The sequence below is a fragment of the Pollachius pollachius genome, assembly GCF_949987615.1.
Source record: "Pollachius pollachius genome assembly, chromosome: 6".
In the NCBI taxonomy this organism is placed as follows: domain Eukaryota; kingdom Metazoa; phylum Chordata; class Actinopteri; order Gadiformes; family Gadidae; genus Pollachius; species Pollachius pollachius.
In genome coordinates this window covers 18,790,557-18,808,047 of record NC_136939.1, presented here as the reverse complement: position 1 = coordinate 18,808,047, position 17,491 = coordinate 18,790,557, and the positions used below count along the sequence as shown (strand labels likewise).

General features: G+C 44.1%; 2 protein-coding genes across 2 annotated transcripts in view; one reads left to right on the top strand and one right to left on the bottom strand.

Annotated features, from left to right (window-relative positions):
• The first annotated feature begins 1,499 nt into the window (after nucleotides 1-1,499).
• On the top strand, nucleotides 1,500-9,035 carry LOC307076832 (uncharacterized protein). The gene is made up of 10 exons (XM_079738013.1): nucleotides 1,500-1,574; nucleotides 2,588-2,650; nucleotides 2,843-3,529; nucleotides 3,867-4,514; nucleotides 6,925-7,043; nucleotides 7,249-7,354; nucleotides 7,469-7,541; nucleotides 7,895-7,969; nucleotides 8,228-8,382; nucleotides 8,566-9,035. Exons 2-9 carry the CDS (start codon nucleotides 2,610-2,612, stop codon nucleotides 8,351-8,353), a joined length of 1,875 nt encoding a protein of 624 aa, XP_079594139.1. The 5' UTR covers nucleotides 1,500-1,574; nucleotides 2,588-2,609; the 3' UTR covers nucleotides 8,354-8,382; nucleotides 8,566-9,035.
• Nucleotides 9,036-15,146: 6,111 nt separating this feature from the next.
• The window catches only part of LOC307076834 (lipase member H-like), a 7,249-nt gene continuing 4,904 nt past the window's right edge, over nucleotides 15,147-17,491 (bottom strand). The window contains exons 7-10 of the mRNA XM_079738015.1: nucleotides 17,179-17,268; nucleotides 16,750-16,858; nucleotides 15,886-16,059; nucleotides 15,147-15,722 (exon numbers count right to left, since the gene is read on the bottom strand). Coding sequence (XP_079594141.1) covers nucleotides 15,629-15,722; nucleotides 15,886-16,059; nucleotides 16,750-16,858; nucleotides 17,179-17,268 — 467 coding nt within the window. The 3' untranslated portion in view covers nucleotides 15,147-15,628. The remainder of the gene's footprint in view (nucleotides 15,723-15,885; nucleotides 16,060-16,749; nucleotides 16,859-17,178; nucleotides 17,269-17,491) is intronic.

Below are 17,491 nucleotides of genomic sequence, written 5' to 3'. Positions count from 1 at the left end.
TTTCTTGCCCCAAAAATAATGTTGAGCAAACAATCTATATTTTATTTTGCATGTTGCACTATTCTATTAACTGTTCATTGTTAGCAGTTCAGGGAGGATCTATATCAAAGACACATGTATCTTTAAAGTCCTCAATAGCTTAGCAATCAGTATCTCAGTATTTGCTGTAAGAAATCATTTGCGTCTTGATTTTTGTCCTGCCCCCGATTATCTATGTCCCTATATGTAAATGGGGGACTTTGTAAAGAGGCAGTGTGTACAATTAAGAATGTAGACTTTAGTGAAATAGTTTAGTTGAATGTACTCAAAACACAACTTTACAGCGTAAACTTGACAACAGCTAGTGGAATCGTACACAGTGATTGTTCAATGTAATTTGCCATATAGCATATATTTTGGGGTGTCTCTGAGACTTGCAAGATTTTCTTCTGGCCATTTGGTTTTCAGGATGTTGACAATCAGGTTTGTTGCCGTATTATATGATGCATTATCTGTATGTACCTTTTAGTTTGGCCATTGTAGCTGTAGACTGTGTGCCATGCAGCAACATTTGAGTCTGGGCCTAAATGCACCAAGACTGCACCATTCACTGTAATAATGACTGGCACTGAGAGAGACTTCATGAGCTGACAAAAGTTTGTATTGTTATATGGAGTCAATTAACACTCTAAACTACATGTATCCAAAAATAAAATAGGCATATTATAGTATCTACCTTAGGATTTTAGAATTTAGGAGGAATATATATATATATATATATATATATATATATATATATATATATATTCCACACACATGTGTGTGTATAGATAAATAGATAGACAAATATATATAGATATGTAATGTTAAGACATAAATAGAAGTCCTCATACAATAAATATCTTAGAATCAACAAATAAAGTCACCTTATATCTGAAACTAATATAACAATTGTACTCATTCTGTGCATGACCAGCATGTTACTTCATCTGATTCAATAAAAGCTGAAATGCCTACTATGCACTGTGTTGATTAAGCTGCTCTCTGATTACCTTTGACAGCCATTATAATAATAAAAGGTTTGAAAGAAATGCAAAAATACATGAAACTTGTACGGAGGTAGGCTTGAGTACATCCCATTGATTAACTTTAGAGACTCAGAGATTAGTACCATGTTAAAAAATCGACAGAAACTGATTCATAATAAAATACCAAGTTTATAAAGTAGGTTTCTCCTCCGAGGGTAATTAATATAGTCAAAGATTAAGATTATAAACTGTTGGTGTAGATTGTTATTAAAAAGTAAATTCAACCCAGTAAAGGACACAGACAGCTGGATCTAAGGAGAAGCTGTTGTTCTGTAGAAGCACCTGCAGCTGTTTGAGAAACCCTGATATATATATAGGCGTATCATTTTCAACTTGTACGTATTTAAAGTGGTTCAGAGTGCTGCAATGACTCCTCCAGGCCGATAGGCGGCGCTTCAACTCGCCGCCGCACTGAAATAGAATGAAGTCAGGAGTCAGGACGAAGGCGAGCCAGCCACTGATCCGAAGTGTCGCTGGAAGCCTCCACGTAAAGGACGCTTTTAAGGGGTATGTAATGTTCATTTTGTACAACAAATATGTCATGTCTGTGCCTGTGCGTCTTTATGTATGATATAAAACGAATGCGTGGTTAGACGTGTGGAAAACGGAATAGAATCGACGTGGTAGCATTAGCAACACGCTAACGCCAAGTTTACTAGTTCGACCGACGCATTTGCAAAACGGAATGACTAGAATTGTTCATTACATTTAACCTAATGTTAAAGATGTGAAACCTAACGCAACAACTTTATGAAGTAACAGCATTGACGATGATAGGGAATCGATATAGAGTAAAGTCCAATTGAGCGACTTAAGGCTTGCTCTCTCCGTAATGTTACTACAAATAGAAAACGGCTGAATTATTGTGTTGATATAACCTAGTCTCGGTAACTCCCTATCCCTGTTTGTGGTTAATGATCCACGAAACGTCTTGGCTTTGGGCCACGCAGGGCGAGGCCCTTAACGAGTCAATGGAGGACTTGTGTGTGACCGAGCCTTACCCAGAGCCGTAGGCACAAGACCCTGAATGTGCGGATATGTGTTACAATGTCAAACTTGGGGCTCATTGAAAAAAATCGTTAGTTTTGATTGTATCTTGTCGTACCAGCTTATCTGATGTAATATTATTTTGTCGGAGGCTAAATGTTAAGTTTAGTTATTGAGTATACAGGGTCGTGTTCATCTCTTTGGTGAACTATCACCGTACCTATTTTGGTTTTGGCCTCGTGTACAGAATTGGCGTGAATGCTTGTGGACTGTATTGTAGTTTACGTCTGCTTTATTTCTCGTATTTCGACAACCACTGATTCGCATATGTTCGCATGTAATTGTCGCTCTGTAACTGTCATTCAATGTTTTTATGCTGGTTTGTTATGCAGTAGGTATTATGAAATTATTTGGGCAACGTTGTTTCTTTCATGGGGTCCCATCTCGTTAGACAATCATTTTAACCTACGATCGAACACTAGGGATTTGGAAGTAAGCCGAAATTAACATGTAAACATCCATTTCCTCCATAGATTACGTTTCTCACAACCGAAGATGGTCCGACCTCAGTTTGGACCACCACGCTTCAAGTCCAGGTATTTATTTTCTAGTATCAGAAGCTCTAAATCATGTGCTTATTTAAACATATCCTAACAATTAATGGTCTATAATTGATTCTGGACATTCTCTGTGGCTGATAATGTAATTATACCACCCTGTGTGTCTGTCAACTTTGGAATAATGGAATTTCTGGTGTCTCCCCCCCCCCACACTCACACACACACTAGAGCCTACGACAATGACCCTCCTTTTGAACCCCGGGACGACCATTTCAGCCGGAGAGACGGTCCGGACTACACTGGAAAGGCCCCTCGCAGCTGGAGGGGATCCAGAGGAGGCAGAGGAAGGCCCCCCTTCACCAAGCGCACCCCACTAATGGCAGAGCGTAGGGAGCCGGCCCATGGCGGCTGGAGACATCCGCACCAGGACTCGTTCCAATCATCCTACTCCCACCAAAATGAACCCCACCACGGCCACAGGAGGCCGTCCCCATCAAGGCCCAACCGGCCCCTCGATGCCCAGCATCGCCCCGCCCCCCACAGCCCCCCTCACGCCTCCCCCGGCCACAGGGGCCCCTCGTACCGTGAGGCCCACTCAGACGGAGGCCATAGGTCCCCCTCGCCCTGGCACTTCAACAAGTCCCCGGCCGACAGGAGGCTGGGGTCCTCTGGCCCGTACCGAGGCTCCTTCAGGGGCCCCAACAGGCACCCAGGGGGCCCCCACGGAGAGCAACGCAACCCCGATCACAGGGGACATTACAGTCCCAGGGAGAGGCCGAGCGATCACCCAGCTCACGGCTCTAAGCGCTGGGGTGGAGACAGAGAATTCTCCCATCAGCACAATGGAGAGTACGGGCCCCCTAGCCCTCAGAGGAAACCCAGGGAGTTTCACAGGCGAAACTCCTATCCAGAGAGGTACAAAAGAACGGCCCCCATGCGGGCTGGTTGAAGGTTTAAAGGGGAGGCCCGATAAAAATGTATTCTGCTCTGCCCAAGTCCCGGTAGTTAAAAACCCGGGTAAAGGGTAAGCCTGGAAACAGGGTCACTGGGGGGTTTTCACCCGCTTCTGAGAAGAGCCACTGTCATTGCTGTAATTACTGAATGAAAAAAAGTATCTCTCCTAATGAGTTTCAATCCTGGCATTATGGTCGGAGGGCAGTGAGGTGAGCTAAAGGTTAATGTCTGTCTCCCGCTACACCTGGCCATGGATCTGCCGTTGTAATGTTTTCTGTATTGTTTGATGGCTGTGCAGGTGGTCTGGTGAGCAGGACCCCAGGAGGCCACGCGGGGAGGTGGAGAGAGAAGGGAACAGACCCCTCATGGATAAGGCTCAGCAAAGCCACTCCCACCCGCCCCCATACAGATCTCCTGCATGGAAAGGATCGCCTCCGCCTTCGTCCGCCTCGTCCTTCCACAGCAGCCCTCGGGAGAGGCCAGGCATGGTGCCACCTCGCAAAAGGAGGTTGCCAGATCTTAACGAGCCCTTCGTCGGGGCCCCGCCAGAGCGCGGCCCCTTCAGGCTGGCCCAGACAGGGCGGCCCGGCCTCTTGCCCCCGCCCATTCGTTTCAGCTGCAGCCGGAAACGCTCATTTCCTCCCGTCCGCCCGATGTTTATGAACCCCCCCGCCACAGGGCCGGCGACCCCCCTCCTGCCTCCATCTATGAAGCCCACCAAGCCCAAGGCCAAGAAGCCCGAGGTCAAGAGCTCCAGCTCCGTCCTCGCCCGCCGCAAGGAGCGCTTCCAGGCCGACGCGGCGCCCCTGCGGAACCTGGAGCTCAGGAGGATCAAGCCGCCGAAGGAATCCCCAAGCAAAGAGGAAAGCCGGTCAAGCAAGTCCCCCAAAGGGTCTGACACGGAGAGCGAACAGGTGGAGTCCCGACGGTCTGTGAGCACACGCAGGTATGGTATACTCCTATTGCACCGTGCAGGGGCTTGATAAGGGTTGGGCTGTGAAGAAACGTAACCATGTCAAAAGTTGAATGGAAAAAAAAAAAAGGAGAATATCTTGATCTTTTAAATGATGTGCAAGAATGAAGCTGCTGCTTGAAACCAGCTTCCGATGCGTGCGACGGGCCTTCTGCAAGGGTCAAAGGTTTGAGAGGGGTTTCACTGCCGTATACACCCCAAAATGTGCTGAGCAGAAGTTACTATGTTAAGATCAAGTGCATCGGCCCCGTACGCTCTGCGTGTGTTGAAGCTCTGACAACACATTAGTCCCGCAGCGACTGGCAAAAGTGGTCTGAGATGAAGAGTGGAAGACATCCGAGTTGTTACAAAGAGAAGAGTGAAATCGAAAAGGAAGGCTAATGTTACCTTACCATATAATCACATGATGGGGATGAAGAGGATTGCATCACTGAATCATATCGCCACTACACGGCCAAAAGGCATGGATCATGGGAGGTTTCCGTTTCAACCAAAGTTATGTCATTAAATGTCAGCGTCATTCCCCTCTGCCTTCAACTACTAACCTATTCCCCCCTTCAAAGATCTACTCGATTTGGTAATTTAGGAAAGATTCCATCCAACAGATGCCCAAATTCCCAGCAGCAAAATATATTTCCTGAAGAATGCAAGAAAAAAGTCATTTGTTGTCCATTCCTACGCGATTACAGCTAAAGAAAAATTTGCCATTATACGAAACGGTGCCAAAAACCACAAAGTGCATGCAAAAAAGCCTGGACTTCAGATACTAAAATACTACTCCAAAAAACGAACCAAAGAAAAAATTGTTACTACAAATTCATACCGGAGAAGGCATTATATGTATGCATTCCCCCCCATCTGCCATTATTTGCATTTCCTTGTTGACCTGAGATGCAGTCCAGATGCACAACGAATTGGAGGACTGAAAACCCTGTGGAAGAGACCATATCCAATGACCATATGATTGATCCCAAGCAAGTTTGATCCTGGAGAACACCACCAAAGACCTTCAACAGAGTAAAGCCATACAAGGCAACGACTAGATGGATGAATATGTGTACACGGTTGAGCTCTGGATGACAAGTGCTTAGACCCCAACTGTAAGGCTATGATGAGCGAAAGAGCCACTCGGACCATGAAGTCATGCCACTATCGCCGACAACTTTTAAGTATGATGGACCTTTCAAGAGGTCGACAAGTGCTGCAGTTGGGTATTCTGTCAAGTCAAAGCCAAATATTCTGTCAAGTAAAGTCTAAAAGAAAGGTCTAATACTCACCCAATGGATAAGCAACCTCTTATTCTAATGTAAACCAGAGTCCTCGAGTGTATACCCTTTTTTTCAGCAATATCACAAGAAGTCCCAACCCATTGGAAAGGAGTCCTTGGATGTGGTTTACATCTCGACCCATTTAATATCTCAAGAGAGGACGAAGATGATGGCATGCATGCTAAATTGTAACCTTAAATCAAATCGCGTCATTCTAAACCCTGACCCAACGACTCGATTTTTAACCCAAAAATAATCATCAAAATCCCAAATTAGGCCCTTAAAGACGACCTGCGGCGACCATCTCAAGCGTATTCCCCTCCGATGTGTTATATGTGATGGCGTCACCAGCCCGCTGGGCTAAGCGGTTCAACAACAAATAATATTAATATCTCCGTGGGGCCATCCCGAAGCCACTCAAGCTGTCACAGGATAATCGATACACACCCTCCCACGATTGTTCCACCCCGTTTTATTTGGAAGTGAGTCAAAGTCGTAGAGGCAGCATTGCAGTTTGACTAGATCTCCAAAACAACGCCTGCATATGTGAAAACCACCACACGTTTTGACGTGACACCCGAAGCCTCCAGCCAACGCTGATTTGAGATCTGACCAGCACTGACCAGCTCCCAGCCCTGACGCCTTAAGAAGCCCAATGGGAATCACTAAGTGTCCTCCACACTGACCCACCGGACAAAGAATCACTGTAGTGACCTTGACTGAACCAACCTGTACCTACCTCGGATTCTCCACCCCTGCTCGTCTGTTATACCCACATGGAGTGACCGGAGACTGGAGGATGTCCAACACTGATAGAGATCAATAAAAGCCCTACAGTCATAAGGCCGAGGGACAGGAGGAGATCTCAGGTTGAGTGAGGGTACTGTAGGAATAACGACGCATGGAGAGGCCGTGGTTGTTTGTAAGTACCCACGTGTTTTGCTATGATGAATGGCAAGAATGTATTCTGAGGGTTAAAAAAAAACTTAAATTCCAAAACAATGTTTTTGGACCAATGTTTGTTACCCTTCCATTGGATTAGACCAAGTTAATATATATATCAACTATATAAGTTGTATAAGTATATGTTTGACGTGTCGACCACTCTACCTCAGCTGTTCTCCCCCGGACAAGCCTCTGCCGTCAGACCTGGTGGTGGTCTCTCTCTGGCAGGCCGGGTCCAGCACCAAAGACTGCTCTCCCCCCAGGGACGAAAGTCCCCATTCCTCCCACGGTAAGGTCTCCCACCAGAACATGGCCCCAGTCCCAAGACCTACGGCCCCATTCCTTGTGGATACAATTATCCATCTTCTGCTTTTATTCCATGTTGTCATACCGGTTAATTGTTTGATTTAGTCACAACGCGGCTGTACCTCGATATCTCAATGCTCATGTGTAACCATCTATAATTGTAATCCTGTTCTTTCTCCTTCTCCCAGATCTAACCTGTGACACAGAGGTCCCTTCTGTCAAGCGCTTCTCCAAGTTTCACGGCTCCAGGCCTTCGCTCGTAGAGCGAACCTACGTAGACAAGAGGCCGATTAGGTAGGTTAATCAGACATAGGCCCACCACAGGCTCATCCATAGGGGTGTAAACCCACTGATGCTGCTGAATGTCAACCACCCTGAACTTTTGTTTCCCTGTTGTATTTGGTTCAGGCCGTTGGATGCCGCGCTGGAGAGCCATCAATCCGACCGGCCGTTCAGGAAACCAGGACAAGTACCAAGCCAGGTCAGAACTGGACCTTCATATGTATTCATTTGACCGTTTTCTGAAGAAGAATCTGTCACTTCAGCCAGTCGCAAGTGTAGTACTAATGCATTTTGTATATGAGCTGGATCAGCGCCATGTCCCCTTAGTATACCGGGTTACTAGAACCTTTTTCTACAGTATGTGCGGTTTCAGAGAACTCTCGCTAACATCTTAGAAACTGTCCAGAAATTCTTAATATGAATCCAAGCACACTAAACCGGACAGGCCAGAAATAATGTCTGGAGCTATATACCTTCCAGACGACCAGAGTCATATCCAGAATGCATCATGTGGGTATACATGCGCATGAGATCTGCTCATGTCTGTTACAGCAGAGGCCTTTTGCCAATGGGCCAAGAGGGATGGCCCCTCCTGTTCAGCCGTTCAATGTCAGGAAGCCTCTCATGGTATGCAGTCATTCTGTAAGAATAATACCGTCATTCATATATTAATGTTTAGTCAGGGATTGGAAAGTGTAGTGCCTAGGGCGTTTGACTCCTAGCCGAAAGGTCATGGGTTCAATCCCCAAGGCCCACAACATGCCTTACCTTTCAACATCTATTTGCAAGATGCCCCAATACCTGTTCTTCAATGGGATGATGCAAATAATGCGCTGTTTGGATGTGGTTGTCATTTGACCCTGACTCTGGGTGTTTCTCCATCAGGAGAGCTTTGTGCCCCAGCCGTTCCCCCAGCACAAGCCGGCCTTCAGGAAGAGCCAGAGCATACGCTCCAAGTACCGCAACATGCAGGTCATGAGGCACCGGGGGCCCAGCCAGCACCGCTGGTGACCCCTCCCCCACGACCACGCCCACCACTGGTACATAAACAAACTCTGAATGAACAAATTGTATGAATGAGACTTGTTGGTAATCCTCTAACATTTAGTTGTTCGTTATATCTTTAAATAATGTAAAGGTACTTCTGAATTATTATATTATACTTTTGTCGGTCAAGGAGCAGCATTAATTGTTGACTTATTTTCCTCTTTTTCCCGTTACAGTACGAAGCCTGGTTCTGCACACAAGACGCCGACAGCTCGGCCTGTCTCACACGGCGCGGCGCTGCTCTTTTTCTATTGCACACTTTTCCTTAACCTAGCCTAGCTGTATATTACGGGAAATGGGCTGCTGTTGTCTGAGAACTGCTACACTACATATATGTAATTGAATACATTTTTTTTGTATGCAGTATTGGCGCTTTTCATCTTTCTTTTTTTTGTTGATGGATGTTCTTGGGATAATGTTTGATCATTTCGTTCAATCGTATTTCCACGCAACAGGACAACTGTTATTGGGCTTGACTCAAAGATTATAATATTTAATATAATCCAAGTCCTTGTGTCGACTTATTGGGGTTTTTTTTTAAACGTGAGCATTTATATTTGTGTAGTTGTAGGTCTTCTAAGCCTAATGCTTATACAATCATGCAAAGTTTTCATTTGAAACATCAAATAAAGTGAACCGGACTTGATGTGTGTCGTACTTCTAAAAGTTGAAAACATTGTATGTTCTGAACAGTAGCCTAACTAAATTGAATATTAATAACCCACCGAACGTTTTCTAATCTATAAAACAAATATATACCGCACACCACAAAGCAAGCTATGTTGTGTTTCACACACAGACCCAACATAGTGAGGGACTGTCCCTACACTGTCTTTGGCTATTTGTGGCCCTCTGAACTCAACATAACAGCCTGCAGCACACCAGTAGGTTACAATGGTGTCCCGTTACTACTATGGACGTTCAATTGACGGGTAACGGAGGTCCAACACGGTGAGCACATTAACCGTATTATACAGTGCACTAACATGGAAGATAATTCTCTTTAAATTTATATATATTTTAATATATTGGCTAACCTAGTATGCCTTTTTGCTCTTATAAATGAAGTCTGGACACACGATGCAATCGTAAACTGTCCTGAAAGACTTCTGTGATTCATTAAGAATATTAAGCGTTTTTCTAATTGTATCTACATGGGAATTTAATATTTGACCTGGGTAAAAATGTCATAACTATGATTTTGCCTTCCTTTTTCCGCAGTTAAATCATCTGGCGATATGGTTTTATAGAAGCTGTCACCGTGGAAGTGTCTTGTCCCGGGACAGCTGTAGCCCTGCTCCTTGTTGACGGGTACAGCTACAGTATCATTTAACACCGGCGTGTTTTACAGGCTCAATAAAATATTAAATCCGGAGCGTATCGAGTCCTACCGACGAGTCTCCACGCCGTTAACACTTGACAGAAGCGTTTCTGATAGAAATATGCTAGACTCTTGTCTCCTCTCAACTTCATTGATTTTATTTGGCCGGTCAATCACCACAGAGTAATCAATGAAATTGAGCATTGTACGACGTCACCTCAGCGACGACTGTTTACAATCTGGACTGAAGCGTGGCAACATATCATGTCCCGTTCGTCCTTGTGGTATTTTTAACCGTTTTCAGTTCAGGCATATGAGATAGTGTGCGCACACAGACAAATATAACAACGACCCAATTGGTTCATTAAACATTCAACTCCAGTAGCCTTAAAGCAGTAAAGTAGCTTGCATATCAAATTGAAAACCTATTTAAAAATCTGAATATATGTCATCATGACCTTTTGTTATTACAAATTGTAAAAAAATAAAATAAAAATAAAAACAGCCCTGAAATTGAAAGTGCTGAACATATTGCCATTTGACCTTTAAGCTTAACTCGGGCTACAAACATGATGTGATAATACACACACACGCACACATACACACAAACACAAAGGGGTGTATGAGCCATGTTTCTGTACAGGTGGACCCCATGATGGAGGTGGACAGACAGACAACTAGACAGAGAGAAGGGCGGGACTCACTCCCTTTCACACTAAGAGAAACCACTCAGAATTCCACCTCATCTGTAAGCGCGCGCACGCACACACACACACACACACACACACACACACACACACACACACACACACATGATCCGCTAGACAATGTGAAAATGTACGTTGGATTTTGTGTTCCTGTCGAATGAAGAATATCTGTAGAAATTTTTAGTGTAGATCTTTGTACATTCACCAAATGTCCTCCACAGCCAGCTAAACCGACCTCCTCCAAGGCCCCCGCCAACGTCCCTTTCCCCCTGCCCTGCTGTGGGGCTCCCGGCGGTCCGGGAGCCCGCCCTCGTCTCTCGGCCTTGTCCGCCAAAGTCTTCTGTGCTGTCCTGCACCCACTACCACTACCAGCCCTGGGGGGCCCTGGGCCCGGCAGCCGACACCCAGCCCAGGGCCCCCCAGCCCAGGGTCCCCCAGCCCAGGGCCCCCCTGCCCAGGGCCCCCCTGCCCAGGGCCCCCCAGCCCAGGGTCCCCCTGCCCAGGGTCCCCCAGCACAGGATCCAGTCCAGGGTCCAGTCCAGGATCCAGTCCAGGTTCCAGTCCAGGATCCAGCCCAGGATCCAGTCCAGGATCCAGCCCAGGATCCAGTCCAGGATCCAGTCCAATGTCCAGCCCAGGATCCAGTCCAGGATCCAGTCCAGTGTCCAGTCCAGGGTCCAGCCCAGGATCCAGTCCAGGGTTCAGCCCAGGATCCAGTCCAGGATCCAGTCCAGGGTCCAGTCCAGGGTCCCAGCACCAGGTCTCTGGGTCAGCTGCACAGTGAGCTACAAAGTCTCCGGGGGGACCTGGATCACATGAAGAGCCAGCATAAGTAATACTATTATTAATAATAACTTGATGATACCCCTTACATATGTAGCAGCTTTTAATAATAACAGCAATAAACATTTGTTTATTTTGCAAGTGCTTCTCAAAGTACTCAAAAACAAGTTACAGCAAGAGCAAATTCACAAAGGACCATGCATCAAAGCACGTTGGTTTTGTGGGAAGACTTGAAGGAGGAGACTGCGTCCCGGGTGGGTTGAGGGCGAGACTTCCAGGGGGTGGGGGCAGTGATTTAGATGCCCTTTCGCCCCTGTTCTGTGTTTGGTCATGGTGGGAGGTGCTAGGAGGTTGGCTGTTTTTGATTTGAAGTAGTTGATGTTCAAGAACAAGGGTGCCTGTGTCGGAGAGTTATGATCTGAACCAGGTGGTTGATGGAAGACGGCTTTGAGACCTAGCAGGATGAGGATGTAGATTCCAGAGTTAGGTCTGAAATTGTTGGGGCTGCCGGGGTTACGGAGATGAGAGTCATTAGACTGGTATGAGTGTGTTACTGGTGATATGGGGAGGGATGGTGGGAAGACAGGCCTTATTCAGGTTAACGGTGGTGGGCTCCAGAGATCCTGAGTCCAGTGGAGAAGTTCAAGACAAGAATGTGACGCGTGTGTGGGGGGGGAAGTGACGTTAAGTGAATGCCGAATGTCTGTTTTGCAGTGAGTGAAGTCAATGTGTGTTAAAAGGAAGCAGGATAGAAGCAGATCAGAGTTGGGTGAGGAAATTGGAGAGGTCGTAAAGAAAGGATGGGTTGGGTTTGAGGGGACTGGAGATGATAGCAGTGACAAGAGGAATAGGACAACGGTGGTTTGAATGCCATGTATTCAAATGAGTGCAGAGATGGGATGCAGATAAAAGCGGCTTTGATTACATCACAAAGGATATTGCAATCCAACCGCCTGTCCCTCGGCACGTGGTTTTTCCACATTGTTGATTCCAGGGGGTGCTGTTTGGTTAAGAAAAAGTAGTCCAAGGGTCTAGGTTATTGTCTTTGATCAATGAGTGTTGACCTCAGCGAGATAACGATAATGTTGCTTTTTGAGGGGTTGTGCTGATTTTGCTAAGGTTTGCAGATCTTCCATGTTAACTTGCTTTTTGTTGTGGTGATGTCATAAGGAAGTTGATGAGTGTTGAGGGAACCATAGGGACGAGATGTCGTTCGGCAGAGGAAAAGTTATAGATTAATCTGGAAAAGTTGCGGAACCTGTATTACAAAGTGCTTTGGGTGATGATAGGAACCGACACAGTAAAATCGGTGACAGATAACACAATAGGGTAACAGAAAACAATTAGAGATGAGACAGAAAGAATAGAATAGAATTGAATTGAAATAAAGCATGTGTAGTAATAGTATGCCAATAAGCAGTATCACCCGACTTACTGTCAACAACATATTACTACAAACTATCAGTATATCTGTCAGCCTACAATATAGAAGCGTATTTATTGGGGTTTTTTATGCTGTATTACGGAATAGTGTGTTTTGAGAATTGTTTTGGCTTTATTCTGACCCTTAATGATCTCTTGTTTCCTTTGTGTTTTAGCAAGGAGATAAAACTGTTGATGAATGAACTAGACGAAGAGAAGAGGGTTCGCTTGACATTACAGGTAAGAAAGTAACAAGGGTATGAAGTGTGAATGCCTTTTAAATCATATTTTTTAAATCTTTGACTACGAGTTTCATAATCTTTCAAAATGACACACAAGAGTTGTGTGTCACGAGGTTTGTATCATAATACATTTAATCGTCATTATAGATATTATTTTAAATGTATGTAGGTCTTAGAATATTTCGATTTTATGCTATGAAATGGTTAAATATTTAACAAAATTACTTAAATATTTGTAGACTGAATACAATATTAAACTTGTGATTTGAATATTAATACATCTCTGACATCATTCCACTCAGCTTCTCAGCAAAGACAATTTGTCAAATTAATATTCAATGCAATTTCCCACCATGGGTCAGAAAAGCACAATATTGAAACATTGAAACTAACATTGTATTTCTCTATATGTAAAATGTGTCTTATTGTGTTATATTGGTTGCTGATTAATTAAATGTAGATGTTGTCTAAAGTTACGAAATACATTTTATTTTGAAGCTGAAATATATTGCTTACTGAATTCCGTTTTTACTCAATGATGCTTAATGTAAAAGTTTTGTTTTTGTTCGATTTAGATGGAGGTACAGCGCATGAAGAAACAAATGTCAAAATTACTGGATCGTAAATAACCTTAATTAGGTCTCCTGAACCAGAAATACTTTGCATCGAAGTAACTGGGTAAGGGAGATACAATGTCCTGAACTGCTTGGAAATGTACGTTGGAGATGTATTCTTGTTTAATAAATATCTGTAAAAATGTATATAAATGATATTATCCAAGCAATATAGAACTATAATTTATGAAAATTCATAGGTTGGCTGCTTTTATTAGCTAGAAAAATGTGCCAATAATTGTTAATAAACCTCAAATATCCCCAATGGCAAGATAGATCATGGATGGATTAGCAGATCTTCAATGATGGATTAAAATCCATCATCCAGGCTCAGTATATTTGATTATCATCAAATATACTGAGCCATGAGCCATGCCATGGGACCTTTTTTTAAAGGTCCCATGGCATGAAAATTTCACTTTAGGAGGTTTTCTAACATTACTAGAGTTCCCCTAGCCTGCCTATGGTCCCCCAGTAGCTACAAATGGCGTTAGGTATAAAACGAGCACTAGCTATCCTGCTCTGCCTTTGAATAAAGAAAGCTCAGACGCACCGATTTGGATTCCGCGTATGTCGTCATACGGCATATGCGGAATCGGCCCATGCTACCTCCCCTTTCTCTGCTTTGCCCTATGAGCTATGACTGTGTGAGCGCCACATGTGTGTCCGTGAATACACACACTGTAACGCAAATGCTGTACACTTTGTTATTTGGATAACCGTTCTGCTGTTGGTGTTGTGGCACATAACACGTCGGGTTCTCTGACGTCTCTGGGATTTCCACAACGAGGCTTGTAGTGGGGGTTATCTCAGCCATGGTTGAGAAGGAATTGTAGTACATGAGTACATGAACCGCGACACGGAGGAGAAAGGGATTGTTGCCTGCGATTGTTTTCCGCCGGAGCCCCGCTGCCCACTGTCGCGAAGCACCACCGCCGCGAGGCACCACCGCCGCGAGGCACTACCTCCGCGAGGCACCACCGCCGTGGGACGGTGGTGCCTCGGTGCTGCCCAGGCAGCAGGGCTCCAGTGGGATACAATTGCGGTCAACAATCATGGGCATCAATCCCTTTTCCTCAATGTCTAGTCTACTTCAGATTGATGTGGAAGTGAAAGAACCAGAGATGTTGGAGAACCCGACGCAGTTGCTTGAGATTCATTATATCGTCTGGAGGCGCACACACCTTTTGGCCTTGATAATAGAAATTATATGAGATAGATATCTATGTATGATATTATTTAGATATAGAGCTCCAGGACTCCCACCGGAGCAACCGGAGTGTTCTAGAATATTTACAGAACACGGCAAAAAGCTGTGTGAGCCTCGCCATTGTGATACATCCACTGTAAACACGAGCGCATGATACCGTGGGCGCAAGCTGCTCAGGGCCACACCCCCACCATCCACCTTGACCCGCCTCTAAAAAACGGCACGTTTGTGGAAAGCTCATTATGGGACTGGCTCGTAGAGGCTGTAATTCTGCATCATACATCTTAAAATGTAATGCACTGTATTAAGGGCCCACTAACACCTATATATAAGAATCCAGAAAGTAGCATGCCATGGGACCTTTAAAACAACAATAAATATATGCAAAGTTATAATTGTACTCAATTAAAATAATAGTTTTTTAAGATACAAAAAAAATCCTTGTAACACAGAAATAATTCACATTCAATATTTTAATGCAGTTTAAAAACTCAACTTTCCATCTCATCTTTTATCCAAAGAGGAAAAGACATAAAAAAATAATTCTAAATTGCAATGGACCTTTCATGGTGTAAAAATGGCTGATTCACAAATAAACACAAATAAATATCAGGGAGAGAGAAATGCTTAAGTATTAAGTATTAAATATCAGCGAGAGGGAAGATATGTGAATTTAAATCAAAGAAGGTTGATCTAAAGTTTCTTTACTGAGGTCATTAGTGTGTGTGTGTGTGTGTGTGTGTGTGTGTGTGTGTGTGTGTGTGTCTGTGTGTGTGTGTGTGTGTGTGTGTGTACGTGCGTGTGTGTTGTCCTATAAATGCCAAAGAAGGTAGTCAGTTGGCTGTATTGCACCCTATTTCCATGTGGATAGCTTAGCCCTGATCCGTTGTGCGGAGGTCCCTCGGGTGTTCCCAATGAACTTCTGGAATCCACCCAGGCCTCAGAAGTTTGAATCCACACAGGGGATAGGTCTGAAGGTGACCTCCTCCTTCTCCTTCAGCAGGAGGTCGTAGCGACAAAGAGACCTCGATAAACTGAGAATAGATAGAGAAGGGAGATTTTGGTACAAAATGCGGCAATTAATGCGATATGCGTGTAAAAACAGAAAAGTTGGGTGCTTGGTGAAAAATCCCTCCAACTTTTTACCCTCAACAATTTGTAACATGTTTAACAATCTGAAAACGTTTGACGTTCTACCTGGGGGAGCCTTCGATGCGCTGGAGGCGAAGTTGGAGAACCCGTAGTTTATGCTTCGGGCCGAGAACGATGGCAGAAGAGAACGTGACAGACATCTTCTCCACCATCTCCACGACTCCGTCAAACTGGGCCAACAGCTGAGTCTCTGTGTACTTCTCAAACTTCAACGGCTTACTAATAACCGGAAAAATATACATAAAAATAATTAGATTTCAATATTTCTGAAAAGGAAACAGGCAAATTGATAGTTAGAAATGAGTTAAATTAGAAAGTGTTTTAACGGTTTAGTATTAAGTCAAGGGTTATTGTGTAGGGTTTGGATAAGAAAAAAGGTAATGGTTAGGGTTATGACAAAAAGTTGGGGGTCAAGGTTAGCGCAAGTAGGTCATCTTCGGGATTACGATGCCCAGGGTTAGGTTTAGTACAGAAAGGTTAGGTTTCGGGGGCCTATGGTTAGGTTATATAAAGAAAGATGATGTTTAGTAAGGCTAGGGTTAGCTTTTGTACAGAAAGGTTATAATTCAGGAGGCTTAGGGCTATTGCAGAAAGGAAATGTTTAGTAAGTCTAGGGTTAGGGCTAGAACCGAAGGTAATGTTAAGTGAGTTTAGGGTTGGGCTTTGGCTATGGCAGAAAGGTATTGTTCACGAAGTCTAGGGTAAGGGCTAGGAGCAGAAAGGTTATATTTAGGGAAGCTAGGACAAGGGCTAGGGGCAGAAAGGTAATGTTTAGTAAGTCTAGGGTTAGGGCTAAGATCGAAGGTAATGTGTGTCTGGTGTTAGGGCTAGGGGCAGAAAAGTAATTTCTAGGTTAAGGGTTAACAGAATCATAATAGTAACGGCAGAACAATCATGTTTAAAACGTACTGGTCAATGGTGGCTTTAGCTGACTGGTTTTTGCCGTAGAGTTTGATAGTGATGTAGCCCCACTGCACCTCCTGATTCCACGTCATGACGTCGAACCGGTAGTTGGTTTCTGAGGACGAGAACATCCTCTTTATGGTTCAAATAATTGTATCAGTTCGTAAATTTAACCACAAGCAGCAGTAACAGCAATGAAATGCTTGAATTCAATGCTACATAATAATGGTTGCTGTTAGATGTATGTAACTTGGTTCTACAGTTCATCTTGCGTGATCTTTACCATGTCCATTTTCATGCGACGGATGGCTGTTGCCAGGCTAAGGAGTATGTGCGTAAAACGTAATAAAATGAATAAATGAAGGGTAAAAAGTATAAATAATATATGTATCAATAAAATACATATTTGCATATGCAGCCGTTTTGGTGACTTACTGCAGTACGGTTGCGCGCCGTTTGTGTTGAAGAAAGATTTGGTTTGTCCCAATCTCAGCAAGGTGTCCTTCCACTTTACTACGTCATACCCTGGACAGGACAGCGGTTGAACAGTTCAAGAATTTAGTAAAAACTCTTGAAAAACTCTATATAATGCATATTGCAATTGACAGTCTCTTGATAAGACAGTATAATTATTCATGGTCATTCTTTCCCCAACTTTACTAACGTATGAACTAGCGAGAATAATATATTAGAAAACAGTGTATGTATGAATCAAATACAGATGTTTTTGAGTCAACTAGAAAAAAAG